The sequence below is a fragment of the Lygodium microphyllum genome, chromosome 7 (assembly GCF_053477565.2).
Source record: "Lygodium microphyllum isolate KBCC chromosome 7, Lygodium_microphyllum_v1.1.10, whole genome shotgun sequence".
Classification (NCBI taxonomy): domain Eukaryota; kingdom Viridiplantae; phylum Streptophyta; class Polypodiopsida; order Schizaeales; family Lygodiaceae; genus Lygodium; species Lygodium microphyllum.
The window spans coordinates 110,450,832-110,477,163 of record NC_141141.1 but is presented as its reverse complement, the minus strand read 5'-3'; the positions used below and the strand labels follow the sequence as shown (position 1 = coordinate 110,477,163).

The following is a 26,332-nucleotide window of genomic DNA, read 5'->3' as shown; positions in this document are numbered from 1 at the left end:
CTTAAACTTTTATTGACTCCTCACTCTAACTTTAAGCCTTTTGAATATTTGATATCACACTTAAAATATGTGTTATATTTTTTGAAATGGATATTAATATAACTCTACATTGCTATATAGAAAGTCTTGGATGTTTATCTTACACACCTCCATATGGATGTGGACTTTCCAAATTTTTGTAGCATTTTCATGATTGACACCCCTTGATCCTTACTTTAAGTTTCTTCTAAACTTATGAAAAGTGGTTTTGTAATTCCATGTATGGTGTACTAAGTTGTGTTGCAAGTTGCCTTCCATTGAAGACCTATTTGAAATTATGAAATTATGACTAGTATTAAATGCTTTGTTTTTGTCACATATGCTAACTTGTGTTTATCCAACAAATCATGAGAAGAAAGCTCATCTACACCTTTTGTTCACATTTAAGAAAGAGAATGTATGATCTATGGAGCATCATATACTAACCATTTACTCATCAAGTCATGAGAAGAAAGTTCATCTTCAACTTTTGTTCACATTTAAGAAAGAGAACGTCTGATCTATGGAGCATTTGCTCGACAAATTTGAATTAGCCCAAATTTGATGTCATTGAAGCTCCAACCTTGAGGAACTAATTCCAACTTATGTGATAGGTTTTCCATGATCAATTTAAGATTTTTTATAAGAAATATTTAAACTCAAACGTGATAATATTAATCCACACTATGCCCTCCACTTCGTACATAACCACCTTAAGGGTCCTTGAACAACACATGACACTAATAGCATAGTGCACATAGATTAATGCACAATAGGACTCATCCACATGCACATAGTAGGGCACTCAATGCACAAGGAATTGCACTACCACAACTTCATAACATAGCACCCACTACTCTTGCACATAATGACCACAAGAGCAATTGAGCACACAATTTAAGTCATTAGTGGACACTTTCTCATACACATCTCTCATGCACATAACATAGAGGATACATTGGGTCAATAGCACACATGGCATCTATCCCCACATATAAAAACCCTTTCCTAGGGAAGTCACTATTAGAAACACCTAGCCCTAGTTCAAAAGCACACAATCACTTATAATACCACCCCATCTCTCACACACTTACAAAGAGTGAGTTCATCTCGATAGGTCATAGGAGACACACACTATTATGTCTCTTTCATCATGAGAATGATTAGTGATTCTCACCTCCTTGACTTACCCTTTTATCCCTAATTTACTAGGACTCCAGCAAGCCTTTGATAGTCTATTACAATAAGTCAACGTAATACTTTAAGTTTGATTAATCTTGAGTTACTTAGTATGCTTGTGCATGTAAGCTACATTTTGTTATTAATGTATTAACTAAATTCCTAGAAAAAAGAAACAATATAGTTGTTTTATTGCAATACTTTTGGCTCCCTCTTACTGGCTATTATGTCTCTTTTGTCACGAGAATGTTTAATGATTATCCCAACCCGAACTTGGTTGATCCATTGATCCCTAATTTTTTGGAACTTTGGTAAGACTTATTTGCTTCTTAATACATTGTTACACTAAGCTAAGGTAATACTTTAAGTTTGATTAATACTAAGTTCCTTAATATGCTTGTCTATATAAGTTACTTATAGCTCTAACCTAATTTTTGCGTTTCTTCATTTAGAAAAGTAATATTAAGTATTTAATGCCCTCTTAGTCATAACTACTTATAACATGCCTGTAATGAACATTCTTGTAGTTTGTTGTACTATGCTTATCTCTTTTAAATGATTATTTATCTATGCATTTTTGTATTTTGTGCTTAATTAATTATTGGAAAATTTTTATCCATTGTATTGTTACATAAATAATTTTTATTTATTAATAGCCTAGTCTAGCTCACTTACTTGGGCTAACACTAACTCACTTGTCTCAAACACACACTCTAATGGTCATAAGTTATTTTAATTAATTCCTTAGTCTCTTTCTAATATGGATTTAACTCCTTAGCCCTTGGCATTGGATTCATTATGCTTTACATTGCTTGGTGTAAAAGAGCCTTAATAGGTTAGGGTTTTGGAGAACCCTGCCTATGTAACTTTACTTATTACATTATGTCCCTCTCTCTTTTTTTCTCTGGCATCTTCCTTTGGATGATTTCTTTCATTGATTCTAATGGTAATTCTCTATATCTGATCTTGTCTACAATTGCATGCTTAGATTTTGATTGCTTCCTTCTTTCCATGTGTTATCCGATAGCCTTCAAACTACATTGCAACTAACAGACTGGCTGGCTATGGAAGAAAAGCCACGCATTTGTCTTTATATGCCTAGGTACAATTTGTGCTACATGCTTATTACCCTCCCCCCCCTTTTGTTCTCTCTCACGGTTTCCCTAGAACGATGGCTTTAGATGCCTTTGAACCACATTTTTCTTATGTAATTGATGGTAATTATTTGAAAAAAGAAATTCTAGTTGCATTCTTGGAATTTCATTACTTTGTTACTTCCTTGTGCTGTCATAAAACATTTGGTAGACTAGCTATGGAAGATATTTAAGCATTTGTCTTTATGGGCATGGGTATGATTTTTGTTGTGCGCTTCTTACTTGGCCTTTATTAGCTCTACATCTCTACTCTAGTACATAGATTCAATCTTTTTCTGCAAGTTTCTTCAACCATTAATGGCTTGTGAATTCAAAGGTGCTATTTGTAGAGCTGTTGGTTGGCTTTGTATGATGATGATTCCACATGTTGGGTAGATGATGCCCTATTTGTAATGACATTTTATGTAGACATGACTGTTGATGGTTCATATGGTGGTAAATAATTTTTTGGTTTAGCAAAACCTTATTTCCTCCTAAATATTGCATTGCTACTGTGGGTTTTTATGTTGAACTATGTGGAAGTTACCTATTTACTTGGTAAATTAATAATATATAGTCCTTTATGGTACTTTCCCTTCCTTTCCATTTAATAGTTATGAGATGCTAATTTAGTTTTGTATCCCATTAGAAAATTTTTATTATGGTTTGAATAATTTGTATTGTCTTTAATGGTTTCAATAATAAAGCATTGTTATCTTAGCTTAACCCTTAGTGGTAATCTCAAAGCCCTCCTTTTCTAGTGCAAATGGATTTTCCTAATTTGATTTTTGTTTTGATCCATTATCTTTCAGTCTCAATCTCATTTCAATTATGTCTTTGTTTTAGCAACTAATGCTTATAGGCAATGACGGTAGATTTCTTGCCTTTATGGCATTCTACCTAACCTATAATTGTCTTAAATAAAAGCAATTTTACTTTTAATACATATGATGTGGTAGCATCCATTATGCCATTTAAATTTGCAAACGTTTTTGCTTTACTATGACTAATATTAATATTTCTATTTTAGCTATTTCAAATAAATTCATTCTTAATAATCCTTTCTCTTTAAGCAACCTACCATTGCTTATGTGTATTGGCAATGTTGATAGATAGACTTGCTTATATGTCTCCCTATTGATAAAGGATTTTGTTTTTTATGATCTTATATAATATATATCTTATGTTCTCTGATCTAGCATTGGAACTTTATGGTGTTTTACTCCAACCCCCTTTCTTTCTAGATCCTAAACTATATGTTGTGTATCTTCTTTCTCTAAGTAATCTCTAGTTGAGAAGTAATCCTATTGTGGTAATTCCTCCTTTACCTAAATGCATTACCTACCCTTCATTAATACCTATTTAATGGCATGGTTTAACCCTTTAAGTTGAATTCTTTAATACTAATCTTTATTCTAAGTTTCACATCATCAAGCATTTATATTGACTTTTTCTCCTAGGCAAATCCCTTGATAAGATATGGGGTAATCAAGTCCATGTATCCACCCTTACATTTAAAAAAGGGGTGGTAGTATATGTATTACTTTGCAACTATAGCACATGCATTTAAAGGAAAAAAGTGAATGAAGAAGCTTATTCTTGCGTGTGGCCAAAACTAGCTCTCCTCTTCTCTTCTTCTTCTTGTTCTTGCTTGCTTGAGCTTGTGCTTGAGAGAGGGAGTGAGAGGGAGTGAGTATGTGAGGGTGAGGGACCGTGGTGGAGATGTTTGCCTATTGCATTGTCTTGCCATATGATCTTATTTCTAAGATCCCAACTGTTCGGTACATAGAACGTGTGCTAGTAGTACAAAAGCTCACCTTCAATCTGGTAATGTTTGTACTTGACCTTTTACTTTGGAATTTCCCTTTTTACATGTACCATGCACTTGACACTCGCACTTGCATGTGCGCAAGCTCTTGTAGTTGCACATAGCTCATGTTGCATCAAGAGTAGGAACACATAATTAGAACACTTCCAATGCATATATTGCACTTTTTGCACTATGCATGTACTCACACCCAGAGTGCACAGTACCATTCACCCATCATATGCCACAAGCATCACAAATAACTCTCATTTACCTTCCATTCTAGGTCATGTACACACACATTAAAAGAGAGGCACCATCCTTTTCTTATCATTGCCATCCTTTGGGAATGCACCCATGCAATCCCTTAGGGCAATATCTTAGTGTGCAGGTGTGCAACACAAGTATGCAACATCTAAGGCACATGCGCACTAGAGTAGCACAATAGTCCACTACATATGCCTTGTGCATTAACACACCAACCTCTCCTCTTGCATACGTCATATATAGACACACAATCTCGCACATGTAGGCAACTCTTTAGTGCACTATAATCACACATGGGAGTATAACCTAGCTTACACACTCTGACATTGGTAGTTGCACACACACATGCTAACCCATGCATCCATCCTAGGATCCACGTACCTAGACATTTATATGGCATCTCACATCCACACACATATAGGTATAGGGAACATAGGCTATATCGCACCATTCCATGTATAGACTTTGTTGTGTAGGTAAACTTTAAGGCGTGGAAACTAAACTGAAAGTGGGAATACAAGGATCTGAAAAGGAAAAGCTAAAATACAAGGAACTACAGAGATTGGAAGCTCAGAAGCTAAGAAAGTAAAAGGTACTTCAATTATTGGCATCATTGTTAACTTATGAATAGCTTATTTAAAGTGTGGCAAGTTGTTTTAAGCATTCACAAGTGTTTGCAAGGAAGGAAAGCTTGCTTGCACACTATGCATTAGCACGTAATTGAAATCACAAAAAGGGTGCAATTGTTGCTTATGATAGTCAATGTATGATCAAAACATAGGACTTCTAGCTCTCTTCTTCTATTCTGCTCCCCATCAAGAACAAAAACCCAAGTACTAGCAAAAAGTATTTGATGATTTCCTAGTGATCATGAATTCTTCTCAACATACTATGAAATCAAACCTCTCCACAATGACCTCAAAACTATGAAATCAAACCTCTCCACAATGACCCCAAAACTAGGAAATCAAACCTCTCCACAATGACCCCAAAACTTGTAAAGTAGAATAGCCACAATACAAGTTGGCTAGTCAATATTGTAGGAAGTGAGAGGATCAAGTGTGCTAATATTCCCATAGTTGAATCCACCAACACTCTTGACATAAGAACAAAGAACCCTTAATTCTTCAAATGACCAAAACTTGGAAAGGGAACACATGTTTAGAAATGCCAAACTTATTCTCCAACCCCACAAAAAGAAAACCAAGGACACAATACAAATAGAAGTTGCTATGTAATCATTTCATGACTTGGAAAGGGGGCACGTGTTTAGAAATGCCAAACTTATTCTCCAACACCACAAAAAGAAAACCAAGGACACAATACAAATAGAAGTTGCTATGGAATCATTTCACGACTTACCCCACAAATCACCCATCCCATCACTTTATAAGCCTAAATCTTGACAAAATTGCTATCAAATAGGTCATGAATGTCATTATTGCCCTAGTCTATGACCCACTACAAATGACCTTCTATGCATTGAATGTAGATCCACTCGTATGTGTCATAGTTTTGCTAAACACAAGCATAGAATAGAAATTCTCACATACATGCTAGGTTTTCCATCTCTACCTACATGATTGCTATCATAATTGACATGGAAGATGATTAGCTAATTCCACTTGCCTACCATAGGGTCAAATTAGTTGCAAGGTGAGAGCACATCATTGAAGCTCTCATTGATGAAGGACCCAATTACAATATCATCACCTATGATGCTTAAACTTACATAGGACAATCTCAACTTGTGCCTACTAATGCTACAACCAATCCTTATGGAGGATCACCATACTCTCTCTTAGGAAAATGCAAATTTATAACGACCCTCAAAAGTGAGAGTTTCCCAAATGTCTATGTGCTTCCCAACAGAGAGGACATAGGAAATGAAATTCTACTTGAAAGACTTTTCTAGTGTGCAACTGATGAAATGTGGACTATGAAGTATATCGAATACACTTGATTCTACTTGGTGTTAAGATAATCATGACTTCTAGCAGAAGTAACCTTATCTATGTACATATGAAGACTAAGCAACCTATTGCAGAGCTAGCACGAAACTCAAGCGGGCAAAGTCATGAAGTTCGTAGAGAACCACTAAAGGCATAAGACTGAAGGCAAGTACCCATTAGTGTGGAGTTCCCTACTCCTAGTGAGAGAATTCAAACATCTAACAACTCCAATACATTTCCTAATACTACCAAGACTAGACCTCCATGCAAAAAGAGGTGAAGATCTTGGGGATTCCACTACAAACGCAAACAAAGAGTTGGCACAACACTGTGATGGGTATACAAAGCATTGATATATGCTCAAGGATATTACTTAGAAAATTGATGGATTTGGTTACCCAAACCCCTTGCATCACCACCTCTATCAGCCAATGCCAAGATCTCAACCAATGCAAGGAAAAATTGGAGAAGGCCTAAACAAAGGTCTAGATCTAAACCATAAGAAAATTTGAGCCAACTAAGATAGAAACCAAGAAGCCAAAATTTACCTATCAAAAAAAGGAAACCCAGCTCAACATAACTGCAATACAATAGCTCAATGCCATTGCCCAATCTGAGGAGAGATTGATGATAGCTAGCAAGCCATCAGCTTCAAAAGAGGGAGCAAGGTGCCATTCACATTGTGCCACTCCAATTGAGAAGGAATGCTCAAAGAAGGAAAAACTAGAACCATCTAGGACAGGCAAGCAGCTACTAGAGGTCGTGACTAGCCCACTTAGGAGTCCAAAATCTCCAAAATCATCTTCAACCAAGTGAAAATAAGAAGCCTAGTACAACCTCATGGAATTGCTCAACCTAATCAAATAAACCCACAAAAGTTAACCAAGGACACTGCCACTCCCTACAAGACTAAAGATTTGACCAAGCAATCAACCTTGATTAATAAAAGTACCTAGCCTATTGACTCAACTGCTACTACTTCCAAATGGGCATCTCAACTGTCATAGCCTCTGGCCATGCATTGGTGGCCACATCCATAGAGAAACATGCCCTTGTCAAGCCACTCTCATGAATTATGTTTTAAAAAATAGTTTACATCACATCCATAACCTCCAAAGCACTTAAAGCCTACACACAAGAAGAAATCACTTAAGGAGATATTGAAGAGATAGCACAATAAAATAATGAGATAGAAATGAAATGTTTAGTCTTGCTAGATAATAATCTAACATCACTCACTTGTGCATATATTTACACCGACATTGGGAAACCAATGGAAGAGTATATACAACTCCTAGAAAAGCCATTCACATGGGATGAGCAACAATACATCTGCTCCATTATGCAACCATTGTTGAACAAGTCATGAAAGATATATCAAAAGCCATAGCTAGAGAGTTGTGTTTAATTCCATCTTTCTACACTATCCTTCATGACACGAATAAACAAAAACTAGAGGAAATAGAGCAGAAAGAGAAAGGACAAGGTACCTTTGAGCACAAATGGTATTCTAACTAGAATTTGGCAATGGCCGAGCAATGACAATGGCTGAGAAAAGGAAAGGTCTTTGGATCTCCGTGCATGCCCGCACATATATTGCCCCTATATCCCTACAAGTGCTATCAACTATCCATGGTGTCAAGTTTTCAGCCACTGTCCAACAACATCCCTTGTATGATAAACTCATGGTAGAAGAAGAGCTACATGTGGCTAGCAAGCTAGGAGTAGGAAGCATGGTACTTGATGTCAGTGCATATGTATTTTGGCTACTGACAATTCTATATGGCTATACCTCACTTCAATACAACCATAACTTCTTCAAGTGGTCTAATCCAGGGCTCTATGACATGAAACCTAAACTATCTTCTAATTTTGCCCTAGTGCAACATAGTCATTTATCTAAGGATGCTTGAAGATAGAGTGAAGTGCGCATGATCTTCCCTCATAATCTTAGAGAAGAAAAGAGCAATAAGCTTGAAAATCTAGGTCAAGAGTCCATGTCTCCTGAAAAAGCTCTTAAACTTCAAACTCTTCATTAACAATAGGTTCTTCACAACATCAAATCAAGGCTTAAGGATCGAACTCCTCTTACTTAATGTGTAATCCTTCTCAGTTTTCCAAATCTTCACCATCCCTCTGATTTCTCTTGTAAGGCTAAAAGTTTCATTGTACGACATTGTTGTATTATCTTTAAAAAAAATGAAAAAATCAAAATGAAAAATACATGCACGATCATTACACCACACTTACGGGTTCTCAAATTAGGTACATCTAGTGACCTTGGTCACGGTCAGCTCCATCCCTAATCCCTAGCCCTTTTTTTCATTTTCCCCACACTTATACAAGGTGGCACATTAAGAGTAGGACATACCTAGGGAGCATGCCTTACCTATGGTTAGACATGTCACCCTAAGTCACACATTTCCTTCTTTGTATCACATCGATGCCACCAACAAAGCAAGGTGCAAAAGCACTAGAAAATGAGACCATTCTCTTCAAACTCACCGAAAGCATCTACAACTAATGAAGCCCCTTATTCTCAGGCCATTCAACTACGATACATTTTATCTAAGGACAACACATGGCAGTTCCTAGCATCCACGTCTTTGGTGCAAACTAAAGCATGCCACTTACAATGTTAAAGAGTGGCATAAGTCTGGCACCTATCTAAGAGGGAGATAATGTTAACCACAAAAAGTAAGTAGCATGCAACGTGTAAGCAAGTGCAAAGGAGCCTAATTTTCAAATTTTTAGCTACAACATAATGTGCATGAAGCACTTGCATATTTGAATTGCCAAAAGCTTGCAACAATTGTATTAATTAATCATGCAAATTTGCAAGTAGGCTTGATCCTATATAATTTGTAATATTAGAGTAGGCTCTCAAGGAAAAATTTGCAAAGGTTCTATTTCATTCTCACCATAAAAAAGCATGTAATAAGAGATGATTGGTCTTTACACCCAAAAAGTGGAATGGATGCCTAAGAGGGATGGGAAAATCCTAACCTTAAAAAAGTATATAAAAAGGATGAGAATGAATAGAATAGGCCGTTAATGTGTGTGCAAAATTCTAGTACTTTCTTTTTTTATTTTCTCCTTGTGAAAGAGAGAGGGAGAGTATGAGATTGAGGGAAAGAGAGTGAGTGTGAGGTAAGGGACCAAGAGACTGAATCCTCTCTCATCCTCTCAAGTAGCCTATCATGCCTTATCCATGCTTACTCCTTGCATGACAAAGGTTGTGGAGGGTTGAGGAATGAAGTGGCACTCGCCTGAGTCATGGAGCTTATATGTGCAACCTTCGTGGTTGGAGGTATGCTTTACACAATGCTCGATACAATGAGTCTCAATCTACGTGCAAGTGGCTAGCTGGGAGCTAGTCCAAGGATTTTGTGCGTCAAAGCTCTTGAAATAATAGGATTGTGTCCTACAGTTGACATGGATACTTGTGAGAGCAATGATAATGATGGTTATGTAAAGGAAATGGAAACAAACAATACTCATGGAAAGTAGCACATTCAAGGTGTACTTGATCTGCATAATAATGCAAAAGGCAGTGGAAGTGTTAGCTCATGGAGTGGTAGGTTGAGGACCACACAAAAGAGGGATGAAATTACAAAAGAGAAAAGGCCACTTGGTGAAAGTTTAGAAGATGAGTCTATAGATAATGAGTTTGGGATGCCTCATGTTAAGACCCCATGCATAAAAAGTGTAGGGAAGTAGAACAAGTTTACCTTGTTCATGTCCATGGAACTATTCCAAGAGGGTTGAAGTAAGTTTGAGAAATGTAGAATTGCCACAACAACACCAACTGTAGAACAATATAGAAGTGCAATGGTATAAAGCCACGAGTAAGCTCGGTCACAACAAAAGAATGGCTTATGCCAAGAGTAGGCAAACAAGCAAAAAGGATCTATGCATTTATAAGCCACCAGCTAAGCTCTCATCAAAGTAGAGAAGCTTCAAGGGATTTGGTTACCATATATGATGGTGACTATCCCAATGGGGTATACATCGATTCCAAAGTAAACCAACATGTTGGTTACTGGAATAGTAAGGTAATCAGCACACAGTTATCAAAAAGGTATTAAAAGAAGCTATCCTTGGCTAGGAATGAAAATTGGATGAGCTAAGATATGTAACTCAATCCTTGAATTTTCCAGTAAGTCAAGGTTGAGAGAATCAAGTTGCCATGAGAGCTACAACCATTTGACATACCATAAATGAAGTGGGAATATATCAACATGGATTTTGTGGCTAGACTTCCAGCATTGCAAGGAGGATATGGCTCAATCTTAGTAGTGGTGGATATGTTAAGAAAGGTTGCACATGTCATTCTTGTAAAAACTATTTCAAAGTATCAGACATTGCTAGATTGTTTGTCAAATAAATCTTTCGATTGCATGGGTTACCAAAGAGGATTGGCATGATAGAGATTCATTATTCACCTCCAAATTGTGGGCATGCCTCTTTCAAGATATTGGTACACAACTATGTTGCAGTACAATCTATCATCCTCAAACTGATGGGAAGATTGAACATGTCATTCAACTCTTTGAAAATATTCTAAGAGCATATTGTAGTAGGAAGACCAAGAAATTGATTCAATACATGTCATTGGTGGAATTTGCCTATATTGCTTCATACCCAAAGTATTGGTACAACTCCTTTTTGGCATTGTATGAACAAGAGTGTCCGTCCCCTCTTAATTTTTTTGCTCCAACCCTAAGGGTCAAAGCATCCAAGAAAATGTTGGAAGAGATGGAGCAATAAACCAAAGCAATCTCCCATAACATCAAAGCAACACAAGACCATTAGAAGGCCAAAGGGATTTCCAAGACTTTCAAGAAAGAAGACATGGTTTCCTAAGAGTCTGCTGACCAAAGAAAAGTTCTTTATCTCTTGGAAAGTTCAAGAAGCTCAACCCATGATAATGTGGACCCTATAAGATTGACAAGTGTTTTGGTAAATATGCATGTAGGCTACAAATACCATCTCATCTCCAAAGGGAAGAGAATGTGATATACCAGTTCTTGATATTTGTATAGGCTTTCTCAAAAACCTTGCCATATGAAAATATTTGTTTTTCACATACACTCTAACTTTTAAAAAGCCATAAATATATGTATCAATCGCAAACCATGCTGTCAATGATTTTTATAAAACCAGAATCTATTATGAATTTGATCTTAACTATGTGTAAACTTGGAAAAATAACTCGAAGAAGAAGAAAACTCCATGTGTGTGGACTAGGTTTGAGAAAGGGAAAACTTTTAATGTTGAATAAAACCTTAGGAAAAGAAGATTGGAAAGAAGGACATGAAAAATAAGAAGGAAAAGAGGAGGGGGTGACCAAATAACTCATGCCCCCTCCCCCCATATATAATGGCTTTTAGAAACACTTTTCTCCCCCCCTCCCCCCCTTTTCTCACATAAAAAAATGCATGTTTCTCCCTCTCCTATTTCCCTAATTAAAATATCCATTTCCCCCTCCACTTTTCAAATCAACTTCTCCCCTTTCCTTTTCTTTTAAAAAAAGAGAAGATGACCTTTCTTTCTCTCTCCCTCCCCCCTCCCCCACCCCCTCCTTGCCCCCCAAATTTTCTAAATCGGACATATTTCCCTTCTCTTTGACAAAACATGGCATATTCTTTCCCCCCCCTCCATTTTCAAATTCCTTCCCCATCCATCACATCTCTCCCCCTATGTTTTCAAACAATATAACACAAAAAAATATTTCCTCCCCTCCATTTTTAAATTCCATACAAAAGCTAAATTACTTTGACATTGGCATCTCATTGCTTCCCCCTCCCAAAAAAAAATCTAGATAATTAGCAAACAAATGGACCCCTTGGGAAATTAGGAAGAATGAAAAAGGATCCATCCATCCCCGAGAACTATAAATAGAGGAAAATGCATGATGATTGGAAGCAAAAAAGGAGGGGTGAAGCCATGTGGCAAGAAATAAGACAATAGAGGAAAGACATTAAGAAAGAGAGAGGGTGAGAGCAATAGAGACGGATGGCAAACACGAAGGACCAAAGCTGTCACAACCACCTTAGGTGAATCTTTCTATAAAACTCTAATCCTTTTCTCTTTTCCCATTCTACAATGCCCTTGCATAAAATAACCAATGTAGTGAGCCCGACCAATGAAGCAAAGCCTTCCAATGTAGCAGGCCCATCATCAATGACTATCAATGCAAACATAGACGTGGCTAACAACATCAATGTTTCAAACATTTAGAACCAAGTACTTTCCTTTTTGTTTAGGGAAATAGAAATATGACTATCAAAAGTCTCACTATGGTGTGTAAGACCAACATGTTGCAAATATGTGCAAGAGCCACAAGCAAGGTTTTCAAGCAATCACAAGCTAATAAGTGCCAAGATTTATGGCAATAAATATCTATGGTTAACTCTTCAAAATCCAAGCCTATGTCAATATGATACTTAGATAGTTGTTAGGTTTTAAGCTTGACAAGTAGTCCATCAAGAATGGGATGACCCCTCAAATGGATTTACGATGTCAAGCATTGAATATTGGGGATCATTAAGTGGTAGAAAGGAATATCAAAATCATTAGAGATTATAGGATGAAGTAATTTATTACCTTGAGGTCTTGAAAGAAGTAAGTAAATGACCAAACTAGACAAGCATGTCATAAAAGTATTGTATGCCATGAATGCAAGTACTAAAAGATGAATTCACATTGATACCAAATGATGCTCCTTGATGTGAAATTTTTATGTCAAAGGTCGTTTTAGATTGTTATTGGTGCTTTTTGGATGCTCAAGATGTTGAGATATCGAGCTCCACTCGTGATATGCCAGGGTGACCGTTGTGCATTTATGTCACAGACTTGTCAGTTGCAGATGCGGTTGGTACACCGCCCATGAATAATAGCTAGATGACAGCTATCCTTATCTATTCTAGTTCGTGGTTCAGTTAGTATGCCATCTTAGTTAGTTGAGTTTGGTTTGAGACCCATATATAGGGTTCTTCTATTTCTATGTACTTGAGTTCTTTTTGGCTTACATAACTAAGAAGAGGAAAACTGTTTTCAGCCTCCATCTTTGTGTGTATTCCCCCATTGTGCAAGCAAGAAAGCTACAAGTGAGACTCCTTCCTTCTCTCCCACAATCTTGACATGGTATCAGAGCCTTGTTCGTGGTAAGGAGCTCAAGAAAGCAAGCCAAGTTCACGGTGTTCTGGTAAGAGGACCAGTGTTGCTTTCATTTTTCTGTTTTGGGAGCAAGTCTCTGCACAGCCGGAAAGTGCAAGAGTGCATTGTCTCAGATTGAGACGCCCTTCGCGATGTAGCAAGAGGGCAGTATATGCTGCGGGACATGGCTTTAGCCCTAGGTTGCTCTGTTTTTTTTATTTGAGGCCATTTCGGGGCCTGTTTTGGAGGCGTAGAAATTGCATCGTATGCTTGTGCGCAGAGACATTGGGAGTTACAGAATCATCCTTGTTGCTTGTTGATGCAAAATCGTCACTAGGAAGTGTCTATGTGGTCAAATACCACTTTCGTCAGTTTTGCATATTTGCCCTTGTGAGGTTGAAGCTGTGTTCTTTGCAGTGACAGAATTTTTTGCAGTGTTCTGTAATGGCGTCTGATTCTCTTTCACAGATTGTCACTGAAAAGCTTGACAAGAACAACTTCCAAGCATGGAAGTTCAGAATGACGAATTTCCTTATGGGAAAATGATATTGGGAATTCGTTGCAGGAAATGAAGAAGAACCAGTTCTTCCTGATGTTCCCAATCAACAGCAAATGCAGGCATTTAAAAAATGGCATGAGAGAGCCAGGAAAGTTATGTACTGGCTGTCTATCAGCATTTCAGACTCTATGATTGTGCATATTCAAGATGCAAGTACGCCAAAGGAGGCATGGGATACTTTGTCAAAAATGTATAGTACAAATACGCAAGCCAGGAAAATGCAGCTCAAGCAAGAGTTGCACAATGTGCAAAGAGAAAGTATGAGCATCAATGACTACCACATGAAGGTGAAGAAGATTGCAGATGCGCTTGCTTCCATTGGGTCGCCAGTCGAAGATGATGATTTAGTTTCTGTGACCTTGAATGGTCTAGGAAAGGATTATACACAGTTCCGAACATCCATTTCCGTCCGTGAAAGATTTCCTGATTTTGAGGAGTTGATTGCTCTTCTAATTTCTGAGGAGCAGAGAAATGGTGGTGCATCTTCTTCAGGAGGAACTTCAAAAGAAGCTGTCTTCTACTCAAATGCTGGAAGAGGTAGAGGTATAGGTAGAGGAGGCCGATCTGGAGGCCGTGGTAGAAATCAGAATATACAGCAAACTCAAGAAAACCAGTCCTATGGAGGAGGACGTGGTAACTCTAGAGGCAGGGGAAGCCAAAGAGGTCGTGGTGGATGGCAAAGAGGCCAAAATGCAAACAGCAATGTTGAATGCTACTACTGTGGCAAAATGGGTCATATGGCTAAAGACTGCTATAAAAAGCAGAATGACATCATGAATGGAAAATTGCAACAAGGGAATTATGCATCTTCTAGTAGATAGGGTGATGACAGAAATGAGCATTTGTTTATGGTGCAGCACATGACCAATTCTGTGACAAGTGCAGAAGAAAGAAATGATGTGTGGTATGTTGACTCAGGTGCATCAAACCACATGACAGGTCATGTAGAATGGATGCAGGATGAAAGGAAAATGGAAAAACCAGGATTTGTGGAGACTGGTGATGATACTGCACATCCTATTGTGCAGATTGGAAAAATTCATTTGTCTATGCAGGATGCGAAAAAGAAATACTTGTCGGATGTATTTCATGTCTCGAATATGACCAAGAACCTAGTTTCTGTTGGTCAAATGGTTGAGCAGGGCTTGCAGGCCAGATTTAATTCTCATGGATGCTTTGTTGAGGATATGAAAAATAAAGGTCGCTTGATAGCAAAAGGAAAGAAGAAGGACAGAATGTTTACATTGGATGCAGACATGCCTGAATTGAGTGCAGCAATGTTTGCACATGGGACCGGTGTAGTTGCAGATATTGATGTCTGGCATAAATGCATTGGTCATGTTAATGTACAACGACTTAAATCAAGGCAGGCCCAAAATATTGTTGCAGGATTGCCTAAATTCAAGGTTGCAGAAATGCATAAGGTATGTGAACCCTATCAGTTTGGAAAACAGGCAAGGAAACCATTTCCTAGACATGTTCAAGAGAGTAAGAAGCCATTGGAATTAATCCACTCTGATGTGTGGACTACTAAAGCTGCATCTCTTGGAGGCTGTCATTATTTTGTCACTTTTATGGATGACTATAGCAGAAAAGTTTGGGTGTATTTTATGAAAAAGAAAAGTGAAGTTTTTGGGCATTTCAAAACTCCTAAAGCTATGGTTGAAAAAGAAACATGCCTGCAAATAAAATGCCTAAGGTCAGATGGAGGGGGAGAGTACCTCTCAAATGAGTTTGCAAGGTTCCTGCAGGAGCATGGCATAAAGCAGCAATATTCATGCAGTCATGCCCCACAACAAAATGGAATTGCAGAAAGGAAAAACAGGCATATTGGAGAGGTATCTCGTGCCATGCTCAACGAAAAAGACTTGCCAGATTTTTACTCGGCTGAAGCAGTTGCTACAGTAGTCTACATAATGAATAGAACTCCCACTGCAGCAATACATGGGATGACTCCAAAGGAGAGGTATACTGGTAGGAAACCAGATATTTCTCATTTGAAAATTTTTGGTTGCATTGCCTATGTTCATGTGCCAGATGAGTTGAGATCCAAGTTGGATCCAAAAGCTGAGAAGTGCATCTTTATTGGCTACTCTCTACAGCAGAAAGGGTATAGATGCTATAACCCTTCTACTCGTAAGTTTACAGTGAGCAGAGATGTTGTTTTTGATGAGATGAGTAGCTGGTATAAACCAGTAAATGTGATTGATGATGTAGATGCACAAAATAGTAATGCTGCACAGATTTCACAGCAGCAGTCACAAAATATTAGTGGACCTCGAGTGTCCTCTAGCAGTGGTTCACATTCTTCGCCATGGACAGGGAGATTGAGATCAGGAGAATCTCCTCAAAACAATGCAGATAGTGGTATGCAGGTTTCACGAAAAGGAAAAGAGAAGGTAGATCAGCCCATGTTTGATGTGAATGCAGGTCACTCTTATGTGGATGGTGAATCCAGTGGCTCAGAACAGAGCATTGATGATGAGTCGGGTATTCCTTCTATTGTTACACCTGGAGTAAGGAAGACCAGGGATGTTTTGAGAGCACCTGGAAGTGAGCCTACTTTGCGTAGGTCTACTAGAGCTAGGTATCCTGTGTATAGGCTGAAATATGATGGATTTACAGCCATTCACTATGCCTATATGGTCAAAGTGATACAGAAACCAGAACCCACTTCTTTTGAGCAAGCCATGGGAAAAGAAAAATGGAAGAAAGCCATGGATGAAGAAATGGATGCCTTGGAAGCAAATGCTACATGGGAATTGGTACCTTTGCCTAAAAGTAAGAATGCAATTGGTTGTAAGTGGGTTTATAAGGTGAAGCACAATGCAGATGGTTCTGTGAACAGATACAAGGCAAGATTAGTAGTCAAGGGGTATGCACAAACATATAGCATTGATTATGAAGAAACATTTAGTCCGGTTGCAAGGATGGCAACCGTAAGAGCAGTCATTGCTATGGCTGCATCAAAGGGATGGTCTTTACATCAGATAGATGTAAAGAATGCCTTCTTGCATGGTGATTTGCAAGAAGAGGTCTATATGGAGCAGCCACCAGGTTATGTGCATGCTGTTCATCCTGAGTTTGTTTGCAGGTTGAAGAAAGCCTTGTATGGCTTGAAGCAAGCACCTAGAGCATGGTCTGACAAGATAGGACAGTATCTTGTCACTATTGGCTTTCAGATTTCCAAGGCAGATTTCTCACTTTATATGAGAAAAACAGAGAAAGATATTATGCTACTTGTCATTTATGTTGATGATTTGATTATGACAGGTGACAGTGATGAAGATATCCTTCATGTGAAAATGCTATTGAAGCAGAAGTTTGAGATGAAGGATTTGGGAGAGCTGCGTTATTTCTTGGGCATTGAGGTGATTAGATCACCAAGTGGGATACGGCTCTTGCAGAGGCAGTATGGATTGGACATGCTATCCAAATATGGGATGACAGGCTATAAGCCTATTTCAGTTCCTTTGGAGCAGAATGTGAAGCTGAGCGCAGATGCAGGTGAGTTTCTGGAAGACCCTACTATGTACAGATGCATGGTAAGTCAGTTTATGCAGGCTCCAAGGAAACCGCATTTGGATGCGGCTAGACGCATACTCAGGTATGTGAAGTCCACATTGCAGTATGGACTACTTTATGAGACTGGGGTTCAGATACAGTTGCATGGATACACTGATGCTGATTGGGCTGGTCGTATTTCTGATAGACGATCTACTAGTGGATATGTGTTCTCTTTTGGGAGTGCTGCAGTCACTTGGAGCAGCAAGAAACAGCCTACAGTTGCCTTGTCGAGCACAGAGGCTGAGTACAGGGGCGCAGCAATGGCTGCATGTGAGGTAGCTTGGTTGCATAAGCTACTTTATGATATGCATCAGCCTACAAATGGGCCAGTTGTCATTTATTGTGACAACATGAGCAGTATACACTTGGCAAATAACCCAGTCTATCATGCTAGAACAAAGCACATTGAGGTGCATTATCACTATGTGCAGGAGAGGGTTTTACTAGGTCTTATTGATCTAGTTTATGTCAGCATAGAGGATCAGGTAGCTGACATATTTATGAAGGCATTGGGCGCAGAGAAGCAGCGCAGGTTCAGAGACCTGCTTGGTGTGCAGGAATTGGGATTGAGCTCGAGGGGGAGTGTTGAGATATCGAGCTCCACTCGTGATATGCCTAGGTGACCGTTGTGCATTTATGTCACCGACTTGTCAGTTGTAGATGCGGTTGGTACACCGCCCATGAATAATAGCTAGATGATAGCTATCCTTATCTACTCTAGTTCGTGGTTCAGTTAGTATGCCACCTTAGTTAGTTGAGTTTGGTTTGAGACCCATATATAGGGTTCTTCTATTTCTATGTACTTGAGTTCTTTTTGGCTTACACAACTAAGAAGAGGAAAACTTTTTTCAGCCTCCACTTTTGTGTGTATTTCCCCATTGTGCAAGCAAGAAAGCTACAAGTGAGACTCCTTCCTTCTCTCCCACAATCTTGACACAGGATTCCCACTACTCATTTATGCATGCTATGCAATGTCTATACTTTACTATGCAATGTCCACACAAGCTTGGATGCAAGACATAATTCCCAAGAGTACCAATAAAGATCCCTTTCAGGTAACAAATCGAGTTCTTACCTAGAGGGCCCAATACAAGTGATTTTAGCCAAGAGGATCTTCCCAAATAAAGATTATGACAATAACAACTGCTAACAACAACTACATGCACTCATTTTAACCATGATAATTATTCAATTAAGCTCAAAATCCAAATTTATTTATTCACCTTCAAGGTAGGTTAAGAAGCATGCAAAAAGACATTCTAAACACGATAGAAAAGAAGTTTTGAATGTGATGCAAGCTACAATGAAGATAGATGTACACAGATATTGTGGATACATAAGGTTAGACGGTTTTTTGAAGTAATTTGTTGATACTTTTAAAGGAAAATGGAATATTGATCTAGTCTTAGTTTTTAAATGTCTTATTTGCTTACTCTTTTTCTCTCTTTTCTCATTCTAATCATATTGCAATTGTTATGGTCATAGACTAGTTATGCCTTTTGGCAAAGAGAGTGGCAAATGATTAGATCCCTCTCAAGGAATGATTGAATGTTATTCCACTAAGACTATGGGAATGCCAATACCAAGAGTACTTATCAGTCTTGGTCTCCACAATGAAACCAAAATGTCAGGCTTACACCTCAATCCGAAGACTATGTCACGATGCTTATTTCTTCAAGCATCATGCTCCATAATGGCTCAATCTAGCTCTCGCCTAGATAGCTTGACACTGATCTTCGAACCATATAGTGCTCTCTATATCCTCTATTGTGAAAGGAAGAAAGTGCAAGAGGCTCAAGAAGCATTTTTGTAGTGGACTTACAACTATACACCACACTCCTTATAGTGTAGCCTTCAAAAATAGCTTTGATAGTCCCGATATCATTGTACATGCTCATTTGGATCTCCAAGTCATTTCCTTCTCTCTTCAATTGCAATTGTGACTCTTGATGGAAGAAAGGCAGAAGACGAGGCATAAGGGGGAGAAGAGAGACAAGAGAGGGAAAGCCTCTCCCATGCTCTCACACACTCCCATTATCACTCTCACTCTCACTTTCTTCCTATCACTCTCTCACACAAAAAATGGTAGAAGCAAGATGAGAATAGAAAGGTCGAGTCTCAAAAGTATGCACACACAATAATGAGCTTTCTAGTGAATTTCCCACGTTCTATACATAGGATTTCTTTTCGATGGGCACTCTCAACTCTTTAATTTCTCTCTTGTCCATTAGAGTCTATGATGATCTTTGGCCTAGGCTTTCATCGCTTCTATATGAGATCCTAAGATGCAAACAATAAATGTCATAGCTTACTAAATTAAAAAGTGCACACACGACTTACAATATATTTTTACTAGTAGGTTTTTACCATGTACATGAAAGTGAGCATGACACTCAAATTTTTCAATAAACATGGTCTATGTATGGAGAGTTTTATAAAGGTAGCACCATATTTCATTAAATCATTTGATTAACAAATAGCCTTCTACCATGAAATCCATGTATACTCATAGGAGGGGTGTAAGCATTTTCCATACTCATATTACTTTTGCTTGGTTAAAATGTGCATATATTATGGTGGTGAGCTGTGAACACATTAAGAACTATTTTTTTTTTGTGCTCCTTATTAAGAGGTGTTTTCCCTCTAGTATGTACATTCTCTTTTCCCCCTTATGTACATTTCTACATTTGACAGTATACACCCCGCTTTTTGCTCATTTAGGGTTGTACACTTTTTTTTTTCTCATCCTTTCTCAACTGCAAAATCTGGAGCTTTATCTTGCCCCTCCATTTCTTGTGCTCCTATTTTGCTATCTTGTCATTTTCAAACAATGGGTATCATAGTGAATATTCCACCTCGCTCTATAGCTTTTTGTTATAAAAGTGCAAATGGCATCATATTGTTCCATGCTTGGAGGTGGAATTGACTCCCCTAATGTGTAGATGATGTTTTTGCAATATATTTTAGCAAAAATGCATTTTTGAGTTGATTTAAGGTGCGGCAAAGAAAATCTTTGATGGTTTTGAAAATCCCTGAAATAACTTGTATTTGCTACTTTTGAAAAGTTTTACCACATTTGATTAACCAACTCTTATACTACATTCAACAAACTCTTGTGTAATTTTCAACCTTTCATCATTTTTTACTAGAAGTACAAACAATATAATAACCATTCCCAAGTTACAAGTAAACATATTATTAGTATGACTTCGCGACATTTCCAAGCTAGAAGTATGGGCATTTTCTCTATGATTTATTGACCTTTTGCAATCTTATTTTGTGGAATTCATGGTGCATATAGCTAGCCAATTTTCAAGGAACATGGGGTGTTCAATATACTATCAACTTAGGATACGATCCATGGGAGCAACTATCTACCACTATCTGTGATCCATTTTTATTTACTATCCAAATGCGCCTTCACAGTTTTCATATCTAGTATTGTCACTAGCTAGTTGATATTTACATTATTATTCTTGCAAAATAATGTATATTGTCATATAGTATCAATGTTATCATGTGTTTCATTTGTGGCATGCTAACCCATTCAAAATTAGCTAAATAAAGTAACTCTTTGATGTATACTAATAAAAGGCATCGATGCATCCAACTTTATTAGATAAGGGTAGGGTACAAACATTTGAAATTAGTGACAATTGTACAAGTCACACTTTGTAAAAGCTTTTACCTTTTTTATGTAAAGGGCTACGATTGAGCAAAAAGAAAATCAATTGAATAAATCATATCAAATAGGAGATCCCACCTTTACAAGGGCGAAGCATTGATTCCATTTGAGCTATTCTATATTTGTCAAGGAACAAGAAAATAGAGAAAAATAGAGAGAGAAAGAAAAAAAGAAAGGTGCATTAATGTCCTTTTAGATGCCTCAAAGCCATATAGGACAAAGACACACACATTAAGGTCTAAATTACAACCTACTTTAAGGTTTCATCTCCAAAAAAGAATTGCTCCTCCCCCCCCACCCCCGCCCCCCCCCCCCCCCCCCACCACCACCACCCACACACACACAGAGAAAAAGGTGTCATTGGCACAAAAAGAAAATTAACTGCTAAAGCTATACAAATTATGCATCATGATCCATAAGCAACTTAATGTTTAGGCTTTCTAAACCCCTCTACTATAGGTTAGCAGCTCAATGAACTGCCCATTTGCAATGGTTTCTAATGTCCTTCATCTTGGTGATTCACCTAGTCTTACTAAGTCGTGCCACTATAAGCTCATTTGTGATTCATACTTTGGTTCATATTAAACATTTTGATTGATTTAATACTTTGACTTTATCTTGCATACTTCTAAACTCCAAAGTTACTTGGTTCTTTCCTCGATTATTTTTCATGTTATCATCCACTTGAACTTTTTTTCTTCTAGAACTAGTGTTAATTTGGCCTCTAGTCTTTGTGTCTCTAAACATGCTTGGTGGTCCTCATTACCGAGTTACTCTTCTATTTCTTCATGTCATCCAACAACAAGGCCTCCTATACTACATGGATTGTGATCTATTTTTGCAATGCAACTTCCTTGACTACTAAAAAGATAGTCTTTGTCATAGCTTGCTTATCTACCTCCTCCCTTGTTTCAAATTACCTTTAGTACATTTTATTGTACTTCAACCATTATTTCCTTCACTTCAACTTCAATCTTCTTGTCACTTGTACCCACATGTGACGCCAACTTTCCTTCTAGATCTACCAAGCATGTAAGCACTCACACAATAGTCTTTCAAAATCACACTTTTCTTTCAAGTTGCAAACTCATTGATGCAACTACTCCTACCATCTTAGCTCTTGATTTGAATTATACATTAACTTCACGACTACTAAGAAAGTATTTCAATACATCTTAATATCAACACAAGAGCTCAAGCCTAACCCTCAATTGCCCTTGCACCATGGGGTGTTGATTGGGGAGAAATGAAAGCTAAGGAAAGAAAATGTGAAAATGCACAAAACATAGCAAAAAAGATAGGAATATAACACTATTGACAACATGTGACTAGCAAGTAAAGTGTATTGCAAATTGGCTTGTGAACATGGGAGAGCAGTGGTGACAAAACTTTCTACAACAAACCTTCAACACATACACAAAATGTGTGTGCACACACCCGTGTGTAGAATTTGATATCTACTTGAACTCTACTTAATCGATCTTCATGATAATGTAAAGAAGCCGCACTCAATACATGAAAACACTTCTAAGGTCCATGAAGCCAACATTGCTAAATGGAAACTTATCAACAAGCCAAGTCAAAGATCTCCCATTTTGTTCATAAGCATGAAGGAGTCGAACAATAATCTAAGCTCCATCCTTATAACATACTACCCATATCCCCACTAGATCTCCTTTTCAAGGTACACATAAATGGTTACACTCAAAATTTTATTAAAAACCCCGGAGTGTTAATAAAGTCCTTAAGAATTATGGCACATTCCTCACATTTGAAAAATTTTGATTCCATGGAAGAGAGAGATTGAAGGATGAGATTGTAACATTGCTCTATGAATGAAAGAGGAGATTTGAACAATGGGATTGTGACATTTCTAGCATTTAGGAAATATTTAAATTGCATAAATGAGAACTAATTCAATCCCTTGCAAGAGGAAGGCATCACAAGCTCCAATGTTTAACAAAAGTTAAGGTTGTGTAAAGCAAATTCTTGATTTGAAAACAAATCATTAACATTTCTTAAGAGAAGGTTTATTACTTGAGAATCTAGGTCAATTTTGTTGTTATATAATTAAAAACCTGCATGCGTATGAAAATATGTTTAAAATCCCAATATCAAACGTTTGTGTTTGCTTCAAAAAATGCTTTCCACATACTTGCAAGGTGCATGGATAATTTTGTATAACATCCTTCACCTTGGTCAACATCAAAAGCAATCTCTTTAGAAAGAGATTCAATGAATTACTGGCTCACTTCGAATTTTCGAAATAGGAAATAACCTCTTCTCTTCTCCCATGCTAATAGCTCTATTAGATAGATTGCTTGGTTGGCTTCTATAAAGGCATTTAGTCTAACCATTCAAAACCTCACAACTATGTCTACTATTCATTTTGATCTTACGAGTTTGCACAAAGACTTTTGACTTGCCATATTAGTAGGCCTAGCCTATTGCTACCTTTCCTCACCTAAATCCAATGGTCTTCACCTTCCTATCTCCCTACCTCATGTCCAACACTTCCCAAAGAGGTCATGTCTAGCTTATATTCCACCTCTCTCACATGTTCACACACCAAATCATGAAAAACAAACCATGCCTTGCTCACTTGTGTTCTCTATGATTGATCTACATGCTACAATACGGCTTTTTCGAGTGTAATGGTCTAAGAACTTTCAAAGGGTTATGTTTGGGACCTTTGCAGATTAGGGGATATATTACTCTATAATTGTGCATCTAATTCTTCATATGCTTGAAAAACTCGATAAAACATATTCGAGGCCACGAATTCCTAGAGCATGGCAAGTTCATTCTACATTTTTCAATATATCTTATTTTTGGAAGACTACCAAAACAAATCTATAGTTTGCGGAAATTCCCAGATACCTTGAAAATTTCAAAACTTACCAAAATACCCCAACCCCATCTTTTAGCGCCTTAAGCAATCATTACTAGTGAATAAGCTCAAGAATAGTGTGTTTTCTCTCATTTATAATACCATCAAAACATCATTCTCTATCATCCCATATTTTATAAAACATGACAAGCTATCATCCCAAAATTATAAAACATGACATGCTTTGCTGCAGAGGAATTGGATATAGACATCTCTTTGGAACAAGATCTTCCAACCATAAATATCCTCATGTATACAAGTTGTCACTTTTCCCGTGAGTAGGCACAAGGGAGTCGGTCTCCCTCGCTCCCTCCCTCCAGAAGGCAAATGGGTGATTTTTCTTTCCCACGAAATTCCACCATTTCAAACCTCTGTTCTTTTACAAGCCTCACTCAGGCGACACACTCCCTGTGTTTTGCCATACTGAAAAGCTTGACCTTTGCACAACAAAATTCGGATATTTACAAATGACCCTGCTATGTTAAGTCTCTATTACTGGTTCAATGGGTAACTGCTGGAATATTTCTACCTTCAGTTGTATACTGTGGCACAACTCCACATGACCTCACACTTCTGGAACTGCAAATAGCAGTTGATTTTCATGACACGGTTGCCCTGCAATGCACATCTGCATAAATGCCCCCATGAAAGAACTTCAGAACATATTTCAAAAGTGAATCATACCTGCAGTAATCGGACAAAAGGAACATGTCAAGTGCGGTATTGAACAATGGAGAAGTTAGCATTCAACACTTTCATGCAAGATCCATGATCATCTGTATTTGTAGCCTGACCTTGACCAAAGGGTGCTGAATGCAAGCCATGAAAAAATCACTGATTGTGACCAAAGAGGACCGGTTTTTCACAAATCAGTTGCCATATTTTCTTAGGAAGGTCAATGCCTCCAAGAAAGATCACTAGCTCTGAAATTCATAATCTTGCCCCATGAAGTATAAATTAAGGTTCAGGTAGAGCTTGTCAGCCTCGACACTTGAGCAACCATGTGTGCAATCTTTACCGGTACTAATGCCCAAACTAGTATAATGAGTTGCTCAGGAAACTGAGAGTGCATTTCAGATTTTGGAACATGGAATCTAGTTTATGCCAAGTGGCAGATTCTGTTTTCAGTAAAATCCTTGCTTTATCCTGCAAAACAGGCTGGCGCAAAATCGTTTCTCCATGTATCTGTAGACAGGACACACAGATCACTAATGCAGTTAGAACTTGGAAATATTATATGTCTATCAACATGAAAAGAATGTGCACCATGGAGGTCAACCTAAAAAAGACCAAGGGTCTAACTTTGGCTTCCGAAAAATGAAATGTTTCATAAAGAACATACCAAAAACATTTAAATAAAGAAAAACGATCCACTAAAGTGGCAGATTCAATCCTTTTAGGCACAAATATTAGGAAAGAACAGACCATGACTGACATCTACTGTAAAACTCCACTGCTCTAGCTCCTGTTGTTCAATCTGAGAAATTCACCAGTCAATATATGCTGTCTATCAAACTCATAGCAAGACGTCATTAAGAAAAATGTCTAATGGCAAGCATAAGACACCTCGATCAAAAAAATAATAAGAGAAAAGGAAACAGAAAGAGGAAAAGACAGGGAGTAATGCCAGTAAGCTACACATACATGGACAAATTACAGCAAAACCTGAAAAAAGCAGACCCACCCCAGAAAGATGACTCAGCAAACCCTTTGCCAAGCCTCTAAGATTTGGACACAAGAAGGGGGAGGGCGGGACAAGAAACCAGGAGAACAGCAATCAAACAGAGGGCCATTCTATGACATGGATGACAGGTTGGGAATGCAAAGAACACACCTAAAAAACTATCCAAATTTTTGGCATTACCTTGAGAAAAAGCCGCATCAAGGCTTGTAAAAATTCAAAATCTCTATTGGACCCAATCTCCTTGACAAAGAAATCCAAAATCATTCCTATTTCTTTCAGCTGCTTGTTTAAAACTTGATCAAACACTTCATCATCAGCAAGCACTTTTAGCATTCTAAACTCCAAGTCTATCTCTGATGGTGATAAGCGCTTCATAAAATCAACAAGACCTCCAACTGCATTACGTGGTAGAAAAAGAGAGAATTAGAAA

At 37.9% G+C, this 26,332-nt stretch overlaps 1 protein-coding gene across 3 annotated transcripts in view; it reads right to left on the bottom strand.

Annotated features, from left to right (window-relative positions):
- Positions 1-24,269: 24,269 nt before the first annotated feature.
- Positions 24,270-26,332, bottom strand: part of LOC148033822 (transducin family protein / WD-40 repeat family protein) — a 124,134-nt gene continuing 122,071 nt past the window's right edge. Inside the window, exons 17-19 of one of the 3 annotated variants that reach the window (XM_087681830.1) lie at positions 26,083-26,297; positions 24,903-25,403; positions 24,270-24,833 (exon numbers count right to left, since the gene is read on the bottom strand). In XM_087681830.1, coding sequence (XP_087537956.1) covers positions 25,254-25,403; positions 26,083-26,297 — 365 coding nt within the window. In that variant the 3' untranslated portion in view covers positions 24,270-24,833; positions 24,903-25,253. Of the gene's footprint in view, positions 25,404-26,082; positions 26,298-26,332 lie in introns of all 3 variants that reach the window. The other 2 variants (XM_087681828.1, XM_087681829.1) reach the window with 2 other exon arrangements.